This window comes from Fusarium redolens, assembly GCF_020744475.1.
Source record: "Fusarium redolens strain MPI-CAGE-AT-0023 chromosome Unknown BKA55scaffold_1, whole genome shotgun sequence".
In the NCBI taxonomy this organism is placed as follows: Eukaryota; Fungi; Ascomycota; class Sordariomycetes; order Hypocreales; family Nectriaceae; genus Fusarium; species Fusarium redolens.
In genome coordinates, this window is record NW_025763664.1 from 854,985 (window position 1) to 873,287 (window position 18,303).

Sequence of the window (18,303 nt, forward strand, 5' to 3'; positions counted from 1 at the left end):
GACTCAACCAATGACGTAACAGAACCTGACGCCGGAACTCCCTAAGTAAAAGCTCCATCTAAACTCAATCCTCAATCTCAATTAGCTTCCAAAGCACAAACTAATTGAATTTTTCATACATGATGACCGCCACAGGAATGATGGCGTCATTTCGGTAAACTACAGTCTCTGGGTAGTTGACTATCCCGCCATCCCCAAACAAGACAGCTTCAACCTGGAAACAACAAGTCAGTATGCTGGAAGATAGAAATGGTAGTATGACACATGCTATCGTAGCCAAGATCAGGCGCAGTCCGATATGGGCATGTAGATTTCATTCTTTGAGGCCTGTCGCTCACGACCTCACACAGAAATACTGCATGAACCCGAGACCCCGCATTTATATTGATTGCGTAGTCGTCTGCTTCTGGACAAATGTTAGATATGGCCTTGTACTGCTTTTCTTTGACTTACTGGACGATGCTTGTGATGTATATATCCCGTGTCCGAACAAACCCCGTCCTTGAATCATGGCCAGTCAATCGGTTACTCCGAGCCACGAGGATATCAGCGTTACTTCCCGGACCTACTGACTTGAAATGAATATCCTAGTATACCGCATACGCCACAGTTTGGCATGTTGCACCACGGCAGCCTTCCATCTCCCCTCTGTTCGCCAACGTCACAGGCCCGGGTAGTGCCGTGATATAAGAGTCTCGAGAGGGAGCGGGATCTTGCACAATATCTCTCAAATCTTTGCTCGCGGCCTGATATATACATCTCACTCCGGTGGACGGCGAAGATTCTTCGGACAACTGCCCTCTTGTTGGGATGTCTCCAGCAATCGATGAAGTGGCCCGCGTCTTGACTTTCAGCTTTATACCTAGGAAAATTTATTTTGTCAGTACTTACAAGCTTGATACATAGGGTCGGTCGGCCTGAGAGGGTAAAACTGCTATCAGGACATGAGAAATTGATCCAAGATGCAAATAGTCCTTCTTACTGGAGCCATTTTGGTGTAGTATATATTAGTAGAGGGTAAGTTGTAAGTATATAAAGTTGGAAGTTCGATGATGTTTCGGTGGTAGATCTCCTGAGATATATGTGCTGGTTAGGATATTTACAAAGTTGGATTAATATAATATCGTCCCAAGTTGCTAGAGAAGGGAACCACGGGATTAGATGAGATAAAGCTCGTATTTATGCTCGTTGCGTAGTAGTGAATAAGGGACCTGGGTAGTATGTTTTCTGCTTAGTGGGAGGTGAATCACTGACAAGATACTATCAGATGAGAGCTCCGTGCTACACCAATGTCAGCGGACTACTGTGTGTATGTTCTCGAAGCGGAATTAACAATCAACGGAAATTCGACAGGTGACAACGAACAATAGAGATCTTAAATGTAAATACGTTTATAGCTGATAGAAAGTTGTTAATCAGTGTCGCACTAATTATTAGGTACAACGAAGACTTGAGTGTAGTATCGGATGTGATAAATGAAAGTGGGATAAACAAAAAAGGAGATGGAATGACACAATTCCACGGCTCTTCCTTTGTTTAGAAGAAGCAGATGTTCGTAGTATCCGATACCGGAAACGTGCCTCGCTCTGTTGGCAGAAGCCCCTTTTATATAGTACTTACCCATGATATCTGCGTCACAGACTGCAATTTTACTTGTCAACTGAAACGGAGTCAAACTTACTCACCCGTGAGTGATCAGAGACCCGAATTTGCACCATGATTAGCTGGTTAGGGAAAGGGAAGTTCATCACCGGGTCTGCCGAGTCTGTGTCAGTGCCAACAAGATTTTCAACACTCACGCACAGCCTTTGGCATTGCATCAGCCATCAGTCCAAGCAGTGAAAACCTGCAGCGTCTACCGTGACGCGTTAGGTTGTGTGTATCTTCGTTCACACACATGTGAAAAGAAGACATTCATGGCCTCTGATGGTGTCTGATGCACCTCCCTAGAGGTTCCAGGAATTAGAGTGAGCACGACGAGAAAGAATAATAAAAGAACTCGAATGTGCACCCTAGAACAGTCCTCTCAAGACAGTAACAACAATACTAAGCTCGAAACTACAAACAATCAACAACATTCAACACTCTCGACTATTACCAAAATGAACATTAACGATATGGAAAACCCAGGGGACCCCGACCCTGATGTCGTAGCCAGGGAGTATCTCGACAGTTTACGCGATCCTGAACCGCCACAAGCAGAGGGTTCGGAGGCACAGAACCCTGGAAATAATCAGGAAACCAACATATGTAACAGTGGACGCTGTAAAAAGCCAGCGGCTCCTGGTCGCAAGTCTTGTGAGAATTGCCTGCGAGGTCACAGGGAATCGATGAGGTCAGCAGAGATGAACTTTCAAAAATCAATCAAATTCAGCTTCAATTAACCAGTCAAGCAGGCAAAGAAATAATCAGCTCAAGGACGAAGGGCGGTGCCGCAAATGTAAGGGCCCTAAGGGGGAAGACGCTGGGGTTTTCAACTGTGAGAAATGCAGGAATGAAATAAATGCAAAGGAAAGGGAGAGACGGATTGAAAAAAAGCGGAAAGACACTTCAGGGAGTTAGGCGACAGCTCAACATCAGGGGAATGGGCATTTGCTTCGTGTGGCTTCAAAGCAGTGGCATACAAAAAGTCGAAGAATGCGAGGAATAATTAAGTAGCGTTTAAAAGCCGCTTAATATATAAACGTTCCTCAGAAAAAGCATGAGTAGCAAGATGCTTCACTTAACCATGCAAATGATATTATGGTATTGCGAGATCTCACGAATCAGTTATAATATAAGTTGAAACACATAATTTATCAAGTTGATAGAATCCTATATGTAATGTCAAAGAATGATGCAGTAAATAAGACGTAAATACTGTAAGAGAATGTTTCCATCGCCGTATTTCTTCCGTTCCTGACTTGAACGAGTGTTCCCTCCCTAATATCATCATAAGATTAACCTCCGAGGCATTGAGCTAAGTGAATGTCCTGGTATTAATATCCTCATCCCTCTAAACTCCTTTCCCACAGAACCATCCGATCATTCCATATCACTTAAGGAGGACCGCACCTCCAGCTCTTGTAGTGAGGCTTCTTCGTAGTCTTGAAAGCAAAGTTGTCTGCCCCCTCGAGGCTGACATAGCTTCCCTTGCAGTTGGCCTCAGTGTACACCTTGCAGTCGAAGCAGCTCACAAGGGACTTGGTGTCGTCAGAGTAGACATCAAAGTACTTGATGTTGCCGGGAAGATTGTAGCATTTTCCGGGTTTTCCAACGCCAGTGTAGTACTTGCCGCGCTTGATCTTGAGCTTGATGAGATCGATGCCGGGGTTGCAATGATCATCGCGGGTTTCGAGGGTGTTGTCTTCTTCAATGGCCATGGCGTTGACGGCGCCGAGGCTGAGGGTGATGATGGAGATGAGGGAGGAGAGATGCATTTTGTTTGTGTTGGGCTGTTGAGATGATGGAGTTGATTCTTGTTATGGATGAGATGCTTTAATGATTGTTGATTGTTTGTGATGATGGTTTTCGCCAGAGAGCCGGGAAACACTCGAGTATTTATGCTCTCGTCTGTACATGCTTTTTAAATAATCTCACTTATTCTTCCATCCACATTTAGCAGCCATTCTCACCCAAGGGTGCGAGTCTGCAACCAGCAACCTGTGAATAGACAAACATCCCGCTTGCCGACGGCGAGGAGCGAGGTAGGACTTTTCTGGTGGCTCAAATATAATTAAGGTTATTGATAGTGACATCTCTCCGTTCAAAAGCGCTGCTGATTTCTTCGGAGCCTGTTGTGTTCCATTTCTGCTGTCAACTATTAATAGTGTCGCGCCTCCGTCGGAAAGCGCGGAGAAATCATTCGGAGTCACTCTCACACCAAAACCGCTGTCAGCTATACTCTAACTGCTTTATGTGATCAATATACTTGTATTTATTCGACTTTGGACTTTAAAGTCCCGCGCGAAAAGGCAAAGATCTATTCCTGGACAATGTCTTAGGTTGCTTGATTCTGTTCTAGGGTGTCATCAAGAGATATCGATACGAAGAACACAGAAGAGAGTCCTACCACAGCCCCATGCCAAGCTGAACCGAAGTTCTATTGTCATCCATTCCCCAGAGTTGGTCATTTTAGCTAATCTTTCTAGACTGCTAGCCAAGAGGCATTCGAAACGGCACCCACGGCAGACACCTTGGAATTCCTGATCAGTCTTCGATACTCTTCGATCTTGGAAATTCCGACCACGACCAACTCCTCTTCCACCTCTGGGGCGAGACCGCTCTTCCAGAGACTAATCACTCCGTTGATCTGTTGATCATCAATGGTAACTGACATCATAAGGCTCGTATTGTCCCTCAGCTCCCATGAAGCTTTGCCGTAAGCAACCATTCCCGTCGGCTTCCAATGCACTTCGCCAAGACCACCACCCGCAGTAAACTTTCCTTCAGCCCCCTTCATAGTGATGCTGCGGCCGTTCTGTGAGAAGTTGACCTCCGTCTTGGGAGGGAGGCTGTGAAAGTCCATCATGGCTACCTCCGCATTCTGACTGAGAGATTTGACGTAGCATTTGTCTCCCCAGATTTCCAGAACAGCTCGTCGTGTGACTTCGTAGCGAGGTTCTTTTTCGCCTTTAATTCCCAAAATTCGGCGGTGTCCGACAAGAGCGGTGTAGTGCATTTCCAGCGCAGGCTTTTCCGCGCTTCGTCGAGGGTCTGGGGTTGCGTCCACGCGGACAATGAACTTTTCGAGCCATGAAGGAGCCATTTTAGAGTCAAAGTGCTGGTTTAAATAGAGTTTGCAGAGCTTGGGTAGGAACTCAGGAATAGATAAAAAGTATGTCTTGGGGTGATCCAAGCGCTACCATCTTGAAACGAGAAATCATGAGGTTGAATGTTCGCTTACCCTCGCAGAACAAAAGCCTAACTTGACAGGGCTTAGACATTTCCATTACGGTGCAGTCTTACGTACCTAAAATATCATGCCCTTGTTACGGGATGAGACTTAATCCCGGGGCTATGCTATTCTCTTCTTTCTTTCTAAGATCCCTGCGTTAGACAGGGAATTAAATCGCTCTATTCGAAATATATTTGAGGATTTTCGTTAACTATATCTTGCGGCAGAAAGTACATCCAGGGCGGAGGCCTTCGTGAAAAAGATAGAACAAATGAACAATTGCGGGAACAAGTTATTCTTTGTCCATTAGCTCCAAACAGAACCTGAAATCCTCACAAGTGGCTTGTTTACTTCAAACAAAAACGAACACTTTATTTCTGGTCGCTAGAACAGTGTCATAAAGCTTTTGAAGATGGCGATTAGATGAGGCGTATATCTGGTATAAAATAAGCCAAGCCGTCGGGACTTGGGAGTTGCTACAAGATCATCCAACTTTGACCGGCTCATTCATCTGGACTAATTTTCAACATATATGAAGCCTCTTTCTAGGTCGGTACGACAGTTTCCAGAAGACAAACCCGATCAAGCCATCATGCCTTCCAGCAACGATTGGAATCAAACAGGACCAGGTAGACGATATCGGCCTAAACCATTCGATTTCAGTTACATCCTAAGCCCGTACCCTCCAGTTGACAGCCATCTAGCTAATTCACTTGACAATCTATCCCTCGCGGATGACATGATCACCGAAACCACCAGTCAAGATGCTGGTCTCGCCGATGAGCCTGTGATATGTTCCAGACGCTCGTGCCGCAATCCAGCCCGAACAAATCACAAGCAATGCGGCAACTGCATAGATAAACACGCGGCTCAAAAAAGAGCTCGTGTTCAACAACGTCGGAACCAGGGCATCAAAGATCCGATCACTGGCGAGATAACCAAACGATGCGCCGATTGTGGCGTACCAGCTGTCAAGTACAGATGTGGCCGTTGCGGTAAGAAGAAAAATGCTTCGAACCAGGCCGTCTATTCTAAACGGCGTGGGAAGGGTGTATGTACGAGGTGCGGCAGGGAGAGGGACAGAGCGGGGTCCTGTTGCAAAAGGTGTCTGAATGGTGAGAAATCTCGCTACAACCAGAACAGGAAATCGACAGGGTAAAGAATAGGCTGTTGGAACAATTAAAGTCACTACTGTGTATAGACAGTAGGTTCTAGAGCTAGAAATATCAGTTCTGAAGTATGAAGATAGCGTTATGTAGCAAGCCTTTTCAAACAAATTTCATCTTTTCCCTATAGCTCAAAATCTATCATTCCAGTTATTCACGACGTGAGTTCCACTCCCGATCAAAGTTCGTCAATGCTCTCTGCGCCGTAGGAACACAATCCAGTGCCTTGATAGATACCCTAGGCGGTAAGCTCAACATGTACAGCACCGACTGTGCTAGATCCTCTGCTACCAAAGGCTCGTATCCTTCGACAAATTCATCCATAGCACTCTGGTCATACTGGACTCTTTGAAGATGGAAATGAGTCTGGACAACACCGGGCCGAAGAACTAGAACTCGGATATCTGATCCGGCGGTCTCCATTCGAAGACTGTTGGAAAAGCCCTCGAGGAATGCTTTTGAGGCGTGATATACTGCTTCGCCGTTGAATGGTGGACATTCTAGGCCTGTAACGGATGATACATTTATAATGGTTCCTTTCTTTCGTTCCCACATTGACTGATTGAGGACTGCGTGGGTGGTGAACATGACGCCGTTGATGTTGGTGTTTGACATTTGGGCGACTTGATCGATGGGGATCTCCCAGAAACGTCCGGGGGCGCCAAGTGCAAGTCCGGCCTGGGAGATTGTTAGCACTCAGCAATCAGCCTTACAGACACATAGTACACTCACATTGTTGATCAGGATGTCAATCTGACCAAGCTCAGATATGGCTGACTTGACTGCTTTTTCAATGTCGGGTTGGTTTTGGATGTCGACTGGGTAGACTCCAACTTTGATGTTCGAGAATTTGGAAGTGATCTTGTCTCGTACTGCATCAAGCTTATCCTTCATCAAGGAGATCCATTAGTGAACGGCCTAGGTTCTCGTTTGATCGATCCGCACCTTGCTTCGAGATACCAAGGCAAGGTTGACGCCGTGCTCAGCCAACGCCAAGGCGATGGCCTCACCAATGCCCATAGAGGCTCCAGTCTATGCATATAATTAGCATCCCGAAGATCCACTGCCGATGGGTACGAACGATAAAAGCGGTTTGTCCCTTCAAGGCCTCCATGTTGTCCTAAGATGTGATAGCAAGAGCTCAACTGATATGGTGAATCAAGCGAGGCGTACACTGCGGTATTTATGTCTCTAAAATCAAGGGGTCCGTCTCCAGCTGATAAATCAGCTTCGAGTTCATCATATTGTAGCCAAAACAAGGTCCATAGTGACGTCGACGATGACTAATGAGGATAGTCTCAACTCGTATCAGATCCGAGTACTCGGAAAGCACCATGTTAAAAATCTGGAGCCACACTATATTAAGTTCGATAGGCTTACATCGTAATAGGGAAAACCTTTTCTTTTATTCTCTCTCGTCCTTTTTCACGGCGTCCGCTTGTGCAGGCTTAGTGATGAAACTCATGATGCCGAGATGTCACGGAAGCGGGGTAGCTCAACAACGGTCTTCACGTTGGAGTGTATCAAATAGGCTGCCATGGCACAGCCAAAAGACGCTCAGTCTAGTAAAGACCCGCAAGCCTTCTTCTTGAGAATCTCGCGTCAGGAATCCATTAGTTAAGCACGACCTAATCACGTTCTCGAGCAAAGTGCCAACCGCCTCTAGTCAGCGTAGATACTTGCGAAATTCCCGATGCACGATTCTGAACATCTTGTCGTCTGGGTCGTGACTGAAGTAGGGTGTTTGATTAAATACAACGAACGCTAATATAGCTCATCAAATTGCAAGGGATAAGAGAAGAACCCTATCGGGCAACCTTTTTGCAATCACTGTTCGCCCAGCTGTGACAAGGTGCAGACGGAGAAAGATGATAGGAGAAAGGAAACAATGGAAACTTGTTGGGCGCATCAGATCGTAGAAACTCTCCAGGCATAATCTCTCATCAAGAGCTATTCTTCAAACAAACAATAAAAGAAATCTATATATATACACTGTCGCCCAACGTTACCGTCCTTCTCCAAATGTACACCATTTCATACTAATCCGATGAAAAGGCCTTCGGATATAGCTCAACCATCCTATCATACGCCTTCTGAGTCTTGCCCTTAAGATCCCATCCCGCAGTCTCGTCCACCGTATCAGCAACCTCTCTAAGCTTCCCCGCCCAAAGCTTCCACTTCTCCGCATCCAAATCATATCGCCTTTCTGGCGAAGATATCTTGGCATCCTTTGCAAACGCCTCACCCGCAAGGAGGATGTAGTTCGCAACAGCAAGAATCTGTGATTGTCTGACAGGATGCTTTGTGTAGTCGCCGTCTGTATGTGTCTCAAAGGCTCTTATGAAGTCGGCAGATAGCCAGAGGGGGCCATACGCGCCGAGGAGATCTGCTTGAAAGAGCTTGGCGATGAGAGCTGTTGTGCTGAGCCATGTATCTATAGCTCCATCTACAGCTGGCCCTTCGCGATCCAAGCGCCCTGCATCAACTTCATGAGATGTTAGCATTTAAACATATTGGATTTTGGTTGGAGGGAAATTGCGTACTGTGACAGGCATTCCATCTCTCTACCGCGGCTGCTTGAATTCCCCAGCTCCAACAGACAAAACGAGGATCCTACAAAATGGTCAGTTTATCCAAGTTGGGTACAAATTTTCACGTCATACCTTCTCATCAAACATATCCGCACCATTCTTTGCGATACCAATCAAGAATTTGGAGAGCATGTCTTGCTTGGGGTCTGTGAAAGGGATTTTGGCGACTAATTCGAACACAATTACCGCGATGCTGTTTAGATATCCGCCAGCATCATATTCTGGGGGCTCCCTCCCGCCAAAGTCTTCTCCAGAGAATCCAGCGACGTAATGATCGTAGAACTTTTGAATGGCTTCTGAGACTGCTTTATCTGGGTCCTCTTCTGAAATGAGCATGTCGCGAACAATCTCGTAGTAGATGGCTTCTGAATCAATCTCATCTTCCTCCTCTTCTATCATTTGCTCGATGTACTTGAGCCACGTGGGGCTATCGGAGGATTCTTGTTGCTCGGTCATAATGAGTTGTTGGGAACAAGTGTGAGGGAGGGGCTAACTGATTGAGAGATGATTTAGCTTCTGGTGCAACAAGCGAGTGAAAATAAAACAAGATGATAGAGGAATAAAGAAGAACGAACAATGTTCTTTCTGGATGATATGGGCAAACACGCAAGGCAGTTTGTGAGGCTGAGTATGAGTGAGTGGTCTCGTTGCGGTCTTTTGGTTAGGCGCTGAGGTTTGCTGCGCCTTGCCATCGCCCAATCACATTCGCAGCACCACAAACGCGCGGTAATTCTCAACTGAAACAAGGACAGGGCTCATTCGGTATCTCGGCAGATCACTATCAAGAACTTTTGCAGGAAGAACATCATATCATGATAGTGAATAGAACCAATAATTTTACAGCGTTGCGGTTTGATTTTTTTAATATGGCCCGGCAATTTGGCCTCAAGAATCGCGCATCATCGAGCGAGGATTTTGGTAACAAAGAAATAATACTACACTGCCATTCCACGTTGTCTCTTGCATTATTAGGCACAAGAAGGAAAATTATCGCTTTAGACTGAAGCCTCTTTTACTTGCATCTGATCGCCTTGCTTTCTCTTCCCCGTGCCGGTAAATGACCTCTTGTGCCTCGTCCAGGCCATGGTTGCATTCACATGTGAAGAGAATTGTGATGTCGGGTTTAAGCGCGCGTAACATAAACGAACAGTTCGCAGCCGCGTAAACCTATCACTATCTCGTAGAAGCGCTTGCAGGAACCTTCCGGGGTATTAGCAGGGGAATATGGGCCTTAACATTGGGACACTTTTGTCTCAGGTGTTATGCATGTTGGTTCTACAGTTTCCAAAATTATGCCTCGCTTCGCCGAATAATCAGCAGATAATGGTCTCTTCCTTGGGCCAACAACTTCAATGGCTTTCTGTATCTAAAAGCTCCTTCATCGTTTGGTTATATAAACTGGCGGCCTCCATCTTCCAAGGTGATCGGCTCTTCAGACTATCGCTCATCACACAATTCTCCAAAGCCATCGCCGGTCGATTGGCCATCTGTTTCCGTCCAAGAAGCCTTTAGCATTGTTCTTTCTGTCTATTCTCTTGTCATCATCCTTTACTTTCGGCATTTCAAGTCGCAATTACCGTCACTCTTCTCCCACAATTTCTCCGTTGTTGAAGTATACCATCCATCATGAGTCGCTTCTTTGGCCTCGGTAGTAAGAAGGAGCCGAGGCGTAGCACTGATGAGGACATGAGCAAAATGGTACGTCACAATTCCTTTACCAACCGTACTTCTGTCCAATTCCACCTTTGCCTTTGAATCTTCTACCCCAACGCTGTTTCTTATGCTGACTACCTATTTGCAGCAATACTACACCCCTCGCGGCAGCATTCCCGCTACGGTCGTAGAAGAGCAAGTCCGCCAAGTCGTAATTGACCCAAACGACGACAGCACCAACGGTCCTTACCCTCATGTCTACATGAACCGAGAACCGACCAGTACCGCACCAGACGGAGCCATCTTTCAAAGATTTGAGCAGAGAAACCGCCCAAACGATACATCTCTGCACGAAGTCCCTGTCAACTGCCGCATGGATCTCAACAAAAAGTCCGCGCCTTTCATGAAAGTCAAGAGACGCGAGGAAAGACCCACTGATCCTCGCGACAGAGGACGGGTTGTTCAGAATGAACTCAACACCCCCGGTCCTTTCCGAGGCGTTGTCGCTGTTGATAGAAACACGGGCCAATCTCATGGTGTTGCTGGTGTCATGTACCATCCTCAGGGAAGGAGGTTGGCTTTTCAGAGGGCGCAGATGGAGCCGTTGGATCGCGAGGGTAGACAGTATATGCGTCGGTTTGCGGATGATGCTGCTGATCCTCATCGCGTGACGACTTGGCCTCCGAGAGATGAGGACAGTGAAGATCTAACGACTTATGAGAATCGGTATCAGCAGGTTAGAAGGACTCGACCGCCTCAGCAGACTAAGGCTGGGAGGCAAAAGGTGCAGGGTCAGTGAGTTAGTTTCTGGTATGTTGATTTTGGAATACTGTTTTGTGTAGATATCTGGCAGCATAATGGACAAGACGTTGGGTATTGACTTTGGCAGCGCCATACTTAACCGTATTGTTGTGATTACATTGTTATAAGAAGAAACGACTTCAAACTTTCCTCCATCAGCTCCTGAGACCCAATATCGCTACACAGATATAGTCAGTTGTGGTTCTCCTTAGAGAGTATAGGGAGCAGCCTTTCATACAATCTTAATCTTCTGGAAGTCTACCTTCTGAGCAGCTTCGCCATACATCACACCGTGCACATAACTCTCCCCAATCAAGATCCATCCCTGCCCCTTACGAAACACAAATGGCACATGAGCCTCAGCAACCAAACTCACAACATCGCCGACTTCCGTCCTTGCTGGTCCTAGCCCCAAATATCCTTTCTCCGTAACGAAAAGCACCCTCTCAGCCCCAGCATCATCCACCGCAACCGCAAAGATGTCTCCCTCCTCTGGATCAGGTTTGTGCTTCGATCGAAGATCATGTTTTGCATCAGAGGCAGAGTCTGAGATGCGGGCCAGGTAATTGGCAAAGTGGTCGCTGCAAGCATCAGGTGCAGGATGAGTGGTGAGCCAGATGTTGGTCAAAAGCGTTCGCCACAGCGCCTCGGGGACAGTTGTCGAAGTTTGGGGCGGGTAAGTTATGTCGGCGAGGCGGGTCCTCCCTGGATACCATGACCGAAGGCTCTTGTAGAACGCCTTCTCCTCTTCTTTCTTCTTAGGCAGGGGAGCAATCTTGGTGATTCTATCCAAGATATGAGCGCCCACCGACAACGTTCTTCCGTTCTCGGACAACGAATAATCGCTCTTTACACTAGACGCAGCGTGAAAGACTCGCCAACCGTGATCATACAGTGGCCTACCCCGAGCCTTTTGGGCTTTCATCTCCTTTAAAAACAGTGGCTCGGTCGCAACGGCGCTCGCCATTTTCGGAACCCAACTTGGGTAGCCAACTCCCTTTCCGGACCAGTCTGGCTGGAGGGCATCGTCAAAGATGTCTTCTTCCAGCGGCGCCCAATCTGGCTTCTTCGAAGGGAAACGCTTCTTGGCCTTATGCTTATCTAGTAATCTGTTGCCGATTGGCTTTGATGATGTGAACTTGTAAGATTCTCGGGGCAGAGGATGGTTGACTAGAGATAGAACGAGAAGACCTGCGTCACCTTTTATGAGACGTTGCGCTATGTCGAGGTAGAAGTCGCCCATATTTCGGTTACTGTAGTCTGGCTTGAGAGGTGTCTGACCAAGAGTTGTTGGGTCAGTGATACCGAGAAATGCCCAGACCTTGTCACGCGGATCACCTGCCATTCTCGTCGCCCCAAGAAGTGTCACGTCAAGAAGATGAAGTTTCGCGGCACTCTTCTTCAAGTCAAACATCGAAGGCTGGAAAGTAACCCAATGAGGTACCATCTTCGGCGACAAGTGATTAGCAACGAAGTAGGTCCAATCCATCGCCTTTTTCAACTCTGACGCAGGGACTTCTTCTCCATCGTAGTAGAAAGAGTAGTTTTTGGCAAGAATGAATTCTTGAACAGTCCATACTCGACTCCACCAACTTTCGGTGACGATTCGAAGAAGATTTAGCCATGATATAAGCTCTGAGCCTGTTGACGTTGCATCGAAGAATGCTTTTGCAGTCGCGTACTTCTTCCCGTGGAATTGGATGTCGGCATTGTTTGGGTCCTCTGGAAAGGCAGGCCATGCTTTCAGAATGCTCATCGCAGCGGTTCGCTCGGTATGTTTTCTACCCAGCCAAATAAATACTTTCTCGGCTGCACTATAGATCTCATCCATACGAGCTACCTGGACAGTTTTTTCATCCGGGTTTTCCTGGTTGATGCAGATAGCGTCGGTCCAGATAGGTCTGCCGTTGAGGTATTTGTGCAAACCGAGCAGGGCAGCGTGTAGATTAGCTCCGATAGGAAATATTCGGCTATTGATCGCTATATCGACGTTATCGGCATGACTGAAGTGAGGGACCTCAAGCTCAGTCTCGCGAAAGTCACGGCCACGATTCCACATAGGACCAAAGTCAACCCAGACGTAAGAGAGGCAGACATAAGGCGGGATCTCAGAGGATGAATAGGTTCGCAGGTTCAAAGAAAGGATAGAGTCCTTCACTTCTACTTGAACAAGACGAATTCCTTTCGGATCTTGAAGCGGCGAGTGAACCAGCTTTTCTGTTGGCAAGTCCTATCTCAGATCCTGATTAGCGTAATGTTCAGAACCTCGGGGCATTGTATCTTACCGGCTTTTTGCTCGAAGAGCCTTGAAGACTTGAAAAGAAGCCACTTATCCTTTCTTGGCCTGACTGGAAGGCGGCTTTATAGCCTGCTTTGACCCCCTCAGCTGTTGAGTAATCCACTGCCCATTTCGCCAGGGCTACGAATGCGTCGCTGCTGTTTTCAGCTCTGAACTTGGGATCGCGAGGGATCCGGGCTTCGAATGGTATATCCATAGAAGTTTAGAAAGATAAAAGCTGATTGACTTGCTGTCAAGTAAAATTCGTGGAAGGTGATCATTCTTGGAGAGGCATTGAATCTCACGGCTTACTTTCTGGTGATCCCCTCAGCTGTGACGTAATTGTGCTTCTCTTGCCCGAATAAGGAGGCTTAGCATTGTTTCACAGATGATTTCATTGTCATACTTCCTCAACTGATGCCTTGCCTTCTTGAATATTGCTGTGACGGATGAAAGATATTGTCAGCTCTTTCAATTTCATCCACTAGTCTATTGCCAAGAACTCTCGGGCCGCAGGCGCAGGTACAGAGCTTAAGTTGAGCGTGGAGCCTTCAGCGGCGCAGCACCACTAAAGCTGAGCGCTGAATAGCCGCCCCAATCCACTAATTTTAAGCCTGGGACTATAAGAGATGCCCACTAACTTTAATCTGCCTGCAGGTGGTTTTTATTTGCTGATGGAGAGAACTTTCCTGGTCTTGACTTGAAGATTTGTATCGTAGCTAGATTCATCGCGTTACTTGTCAGCGATGTGAGATTCACTCCATGTCCTTTTGAATGGCAACGTCACGCAGAGAACCGTAATATCTATTAGTCATGGCTGTCGGTGTTCTCAATGAGTAAGGCTTGAAGATAAGCTTTTATTACCGTTCACATTCACGTGTCACAACTGTCACTTCAACGGTCGGTGTAACCATCAATGGAAAACTCCATAAGTGGAAGATACCGTAAGGTTTTATCCTCGACTCACGTTCCAAGATGAGTCCTCAGTTCTGGCTAAACATGCCATCATCCCATGTTCTGTTCTCCGCAACACTAGACCCTGTCAGGAGCCTTGTCTGAGCCAGTCACGTCTCCACGTGCGCTCCAATTAAACCGCGTAATTTCCAACCTCAGAACCATCCTCCATCAACTTACTGCCTTCCGCTTCAGTATATATAATGACGCTTTCCCGGTTCCGATGCAGAGGAAGACTGCTCATCCTCACAGCAGTCTTCTCCTTCGGCACTTTCTTCGTCTTGAGGCAATACGCAGATATGGCGTCCCTACCAAAAAGCTCGTTACTCGGCCTCCTTGCGGCAGCGCCGGTACTGGGAAATGATCCGAATATGGAGTGGTTTCCTCCGAGCTCTAGTCAAGTCAATGATCTTGACAAGGTGCTGGACGGGAAGGGTACTTGGGGCTTCATTTATGACTCGTCGCATACGCCGGATGACAAGTATGGGACGTATAATTGGTGTAACATGCCTCATGCGAGGAAGAGGGAGTATAAGAAGGCTTCGAAAGGATATGAGTTGCAATATGTCGAAGTGGTAAGTAATTTCTTTCGGGCGAGAAACTATGATATGACTGACATTTGCTAGATTCAAAGACATCATAAGCGTACTCCTTACGCAGCCAACGCTTTCCCAGTTGAGCCATACCAATGGAACTGCGATAACCAAGGCCTCTACTACTTCGGCCGCCAATTCACTGAATCGCCCAAACCCAACGCCCAAGGCTACTGGAAAGGTTTCACCTCCGAAATCAACCCCTTCATCCCCTCCGGATGGATCGGATCCTGTCAATTTCCCCAAATCACTGCCGAAGGTCTCGATGATTCTTGGGTCCACGGAAAAGACCTATACGAGGTCTACCATGACCTTCTGAAATTCATCCCAGGTCGCAAGGAAGATTGGCGTAGTAAGGTCATGTTTAGAGTTACCAATAACCAAATTACGAGTCAGGTTGCTGGTATGTTCATCAACGGCATGTATCAGACCACCGAATCTGTTCCGCTGCTTATCCAACAAGCTGGCGTGGATAGTCTGGAGCCGCAGTATAAATGCGCGGTAGGGAGCAAATTGACTAACGCTATCAAGTCATCTTCCAATAAAGCCTGGCAGAAGCATCTTGATAAGACCAAGGATCTTTACAAGACGCTCGACGGCATCTCCGGTGTACCATCTGATGATGTTGGTTTCCACGAGAGTTTCGATCATTACTACGACAACCTCTCCGCTCGCCAATGCCACAAGAAGCCCTTCCCCTGCAAATTAATCAACGGAAAGAACTCAACCACCTGCGTTGACCAAAAACTCGCTGACACAGTCTACCGTCTCGGCCAATGGGAATACTCCCAAATCTACCGCGACGCACCCGAATCCCTCGCCGCATCCGCTACATCCTGGGGCGTATGGATCGCCGAGCTGGCAAGCCACTTCCGCGCCGTCATGGCCGGCAAGCAAGATCTTTTATACTTACATAACTTTGCCCACGATGGTTCTATCAGTCGCTTGTTGAGTATTCTTCAGATCGACGTGATGGTTTGGCCGGGTATGGGGAGTGAAGTCGTTTTCGAGCTGTATAAGAAGAAGGAGGAGTATTTTGTTAGGGTTCTTTGGAGTGGAAAGACGTTGACGTCTACGCATCCGGACTTGGGGAGGATGGAGATGGTGCCTGTGAAGACGTTACTGAAGTATTTTGATGGGTTGACGGGGAAGGATGCTAGTCTTGTTAAGGGACGATGCTCTGGGGATATTCCTTTGTGAAATGGCACTTTATGATTTCACTTAATGTTAGTCCTCAGTATCATTGGCCAGCTTGTATGGATACGTTGCTAGGCAGACAGTTACACAAGTTTTCTGAATAACAAAAACATGTCAACAAGGTAGTACAGCTTGCAAAAAACCGTTTGTTGTTTTTCAAACGCAATCTAGTAGCCTGCTGCGGGCCTTGTGAGGCCAATCAAAGCTTAATATCTCCCTAAACCAAATTACTTTCAACCACCACTCGCGTCCTCATCAACCCATACCTAAACTTACGGTCACCCGGTTTCTATATTGGAAGTCGCATCTCAAGTTCAGTCTATCTATCCCAGAACCCATTCCCAACCCCAAGACTATGACATCAACCTAACGAGGCCGAAAATGCCTTACTGTCCTCCTTGCGACAGGCACTTCCGCCTGGAGAACTCTCTAGACCAACACATCCGAGCCATACACCCTCGAACGTATTGTTGGCGTTGTGAGAGACACTTCCCTCATGAACGTGCGAAAGAACAGCACATCGAGAACTCTTTACGACACCATGTCTGCACTCGCTGCTATCATGAGCCTGACTTCCACTCCGCTCAAGATCTGGATGATCATCTGATAGAAGATCATTATGCTTGTATTCCATGCCAGGAATTCTTCGATGATGATGACGATCTTTTGGAGCATGATGTGGACGTTCATTATAAATGCCGAACCTGCGGTCGATTCTTCAATTCACGATCTAACCTGATCAACGTAGGTTTCCCCGTCTACTGTCCTATCTTCTTCACTTCATACTTATCTGTACATAGCATCGCAAGATCCACGCAGCAAGGAATGTCGAATGTCTCGGTTGTAGTAGAATGTTCATCTCCCATTCGGCCATGATGCTCCATCTTGAAGCGAACACTTGCGAGTCGGGTTCAGACCAAGAGTCTATCAGAGAGTTGGTATGGGAGTACTACGAGATCAATGGGCGCTGGAATCATGACCATGACGATGACTTTGACTGCTATTACTGCGGAGCGGGTTTTAACCAGTTGAGCGCTCTACTACAGCATATTGAGAGTGAGAACTGTCACGCAAGGATCTCGAACTATGATTCCCTTTTCGATCATATAGAGAAAAGTATTTTCAATAGCTAAGATCTCTAGAATGGCCTATGTTTCCATAGTACAGTGGTGGTGCAGTGGAATTTCACATCGCGGGGTCTGGTTATGTTGTTTGGATTAGAGGAGTAATCGAGCGACTACCCGTCCACAAGAAATAGACATTCTTGACTATTGGAGCCCATATTAGTACTTCAGGAGAGAAACAAAGTTAAACAAGGCAAAAGGGCATTCGATAAAATACTAATAGAATATGCGTTGCCCAATAGGCCTGTTTTCAGTAATTGAAGTTCGGGAGTCCAGGATAGGTCAGTTTTCTAGCCGCGTGTCAAAGGATAAATATTGGTTATTGTCCCGCCGACGATCCCGCTGATTAGGGGTTAGCTGAAACCCAATCATAGACTGCAATCGCGAACATCCTCATTAGAAAAAGTAACGTTGATTTGTTGGCAACAGCGATAAAAACGTCCCTAGTCTCCACGCAAACTCCATTTTCTCTTTGTTACACTCAAGCAAGGCCCACTGAACCGCTAAGACTACAGCTGCCTCATTTACTGCCATCATGGAGCGTGCACGCAAGCGCATTAAGCTTGAAGAAGGTGAACCTTCATTCTCCGCCAACGAGTGCACAGTCATCGACGCGCCATATGAGCCTCAACATGGCGGTGCGCATGTCAAGGAAGAGCAGATTTCCGAGGCAAATGAATCTGGATTAGAAGAGTCGGGCTCGGAAGGGACAGAAGAATACCAGTCGTGCGAATCAGGCGGCGAAGAAGAATCCGACTCAGGATCTGAAGTTGCTCAGGGTTCGAAGCATAATCAGTCAACCTCGGAGGCAAACACAGTCTCCGATCCATATTGCAGCGAGTGTTGCAAATCATTCCAAAGCAGTGCAGATAAAGAACGTCACAACTCCAAATGGCATTACGATTGCATATGTTATGCATGCGATGAAGGATTCCCCTCTCAGCTAGAGTTTCAAAAGGTTAGCCTCCTCCCTCAGACAGGCCGAATTGCTGATCTGACCGATCCTCTAGCATAAAAGCAGCCATACAAAACTCCGATTTGCTGCATCGGTTGCGAGAAACGGTTTCCAA

General features: G+C 46.9%; 11 protein-coding genes across 11 annotated transcripts; 5 read left to right on the forward strand and 6 right to left on the reverse strand.

The window, feature by feature from the left end:
• Nucleotides 1-100: 100 nt before the first annotated feature.
• BKA55DRAFT_531899 (uncharacterized protein) lies at nt 101-904 on the reverse strand (the record flags this gene model as incomplete). The annotated part of the gene is made up of 3 exons (XM_046189260.1): nt 101-214; nt 597-862; nt 892-904. 3 exons carry the CDS (start codon nt 902-904, stop codon nt 101-103), a joined length of 393 nt encoding a protein of 130 aa, XP_046056007.1.
• Nucleotides 905-2,806: 1,902 nt separating this feature from the next.
• BKA55DRAFT_548100 (uncharacterized protein) lies at nt 2,807-3,498 on the reverse strand. Its single transcript, XM_046191090.1, has one exon. The coding sequence runs from the start codon at nt 3,417-3,419 to the stop codon at nt 3,039-3,041; it is 381 nt and encodes a 126-aa protein (XP_046056008.1). The 5' UTR covers nt 3,420-3,498; the 3' UTR covers nt 2,807-3,038.
• A 390-nt stretch (nt 3,499-3,888) lies between these two features.
• BKA55DRAFT_548101 (uncharacterized protein) lies at nt 3,889-4,880 on the reverse strand. The gene has a single exon (XM_046191091.1). It carries the CDS (start codon nt 4,745-4,747, stop codon nt 4,127-4,129), a length of 621 nt encoding a protein of 206 aa, XP_046056009.1. The 5' UTR covers nt 4,748-4,880; the 3' UTR covers nt 3,889-4,126.
• A 367-nt stretch (nt 4,881-5,247) lies between these two features.
• Nucleotides 5,248-6,113, forward strand: BKA55DRAFT_3610 (uncharacterized protein). The gene has a single exon (XM_046185848.1). It carries the CDS (start codon nt 5,409-5,411, stop codon nt 6,033-6,035), a length of 627 nt encoding a protein of 208 aa, XP_046056010.1. The 5' UTR covers nt 5,248-5,408; the 3' UTR covers nt 6,036-6,113.
• On the reverse strand, nt 6,114-7,618 carry BKA55DRAFT_3614 (uncharacterized protein). The gene is made up of 4 exons (XM_046185853.1): nt 7,124-7,618; nt 6,988-7,074; nt 6,775-6,930; nt 6,114-6,720 (listed from the first exon to the last, which is right to left on the reverse strand). The coding sequence occupies exons 1-4, from the start codon at nt 7,154-7,156 to the stop codon at nt 6,193-6,195; spliced, it is 804 nt and encodes a 267-aa protein (XP_046056011.1). The 5' UTR covers nt 7,157-7,618; the 3' UTR covers nt 6,114-6,192.
• Nucleotides 7,619-9,282, reverse strand: BKA55DRAFT_3613 (uncharacterized protein). The gene is made up of 3 exons (XM_046185852.1): nt 8,706-9,282; nt 8,586-8,655; nt 7,619-8,527 (listed from the first exon to the last, which is right to left on the reverse strand). The coding sequence occupies exons 1-3, from the start codon at nt 9,087-9,089 to the stop codon at nt 8,082-8,084; spliced, it is 900 nt and encodes a 299-aa protein (XP_046056012.1). The 5' UTR covers nt 9,090-9,282; the 3' UTR covers nt 7,619-8,081.
• A 616-nt stretch (nt 9,283-9,898) lies between these two features.
• On the forward strand, nt 9,899-11,202 carry BKA55DRAFT_3680 (uncharacterized protein). The gene is made up of 2 exons (XM_046185883.1): nt 9,899-10,331; nt 10,435-11,202. Exons 1-2 carry the CDS (start codon nt 10,260-10,262, stop codon nt 11,083-11,085), a joined length of 723 nt encoding a protein of 240 aa, XP_046056013.1. The 5' UTR covers nt 9,899-10,259; the 3' UTR covers nt 11,086-11,202.
• Nucleotides 11,203-11,319: 117 nt separating this feature from the next.
• On the reverse strand, nt 11,320-13,582 carry BKA55DRAFT_496848 (heterokaryon incompatibility protein-domain-containing protein; the record flags this gene model as incomplete). Its single annotated transcript, XM_046186402.1, has 2 exons — nt 11,320-13,317; nt 13,373-13,582. 2 exons carry the CDS (start codon nt 13,580-13,582, stop codon nt 11,320-11,322), a joined length of 2,208 nt encoding a protein of 735 aa, XP_046056014.1.
• Nucleotides 13,583-14,244: 662 nt separating this feature from the next.
• Nucleotides 14,245-16,228, forward strand: BKA55DRAFT_629972 (histidine phosphatase superfamily). Its single transcript, XM_046196941.1, has 2 exons — nt 14,245-14,894; nt 14,946-16,228. Exons 1-2 carry the CDS (start codon nt 14,523-14,525, stop codon nt 16,110-16,112), a joined length of 1,539 nt encoding a protein of 512 aa, XP_046056015.1. The 5' UTR covers nt 14,245-14,522; the 3' UTR covers nt 16,113-16,228.
• Nucleotides 16,229-16,359: 131 nt separating this feature from the next.
• BKA55DRAFT_3695 (uncharacterized protein) lies at nt 16,360-17,312 on the forward strand. The gene is made up of 2 exons (XM_046185894.1): nt 16,360-16,853; nt 16,910-17,312. Exons 1-2 carry the CDS (start codon nt 16,491-16,493, stop codon nt 17,240-17,242), a joined length of 696 nt encoding a protein of 231 aa, XP_046056016.1. The 5' UTR covers nt 16,360-16,490; the 3' UTR covers nt 17,243-17,312.
• A 456-nt stretch (nt 17,313-17,768) lies between these two features.
• On the forward strand, nt 17,769-18,248 carry BKA55DRAFT_682339 (uncharacterized protein; the record flags this gene model as incomplete). The annotated part of the gene is made up of 1 exon (XM_046198321.1): nt 17,769-18,248. One exon carries the CDS (start codon nt 17,769-17,771, stop codon nt 18,246-18,248), a length of 480 nt encoding a protein of 159 aa, XP_046056017.1.
• Nucleotides 18,249-18,303: the final 55 nt, after the last annotated feature.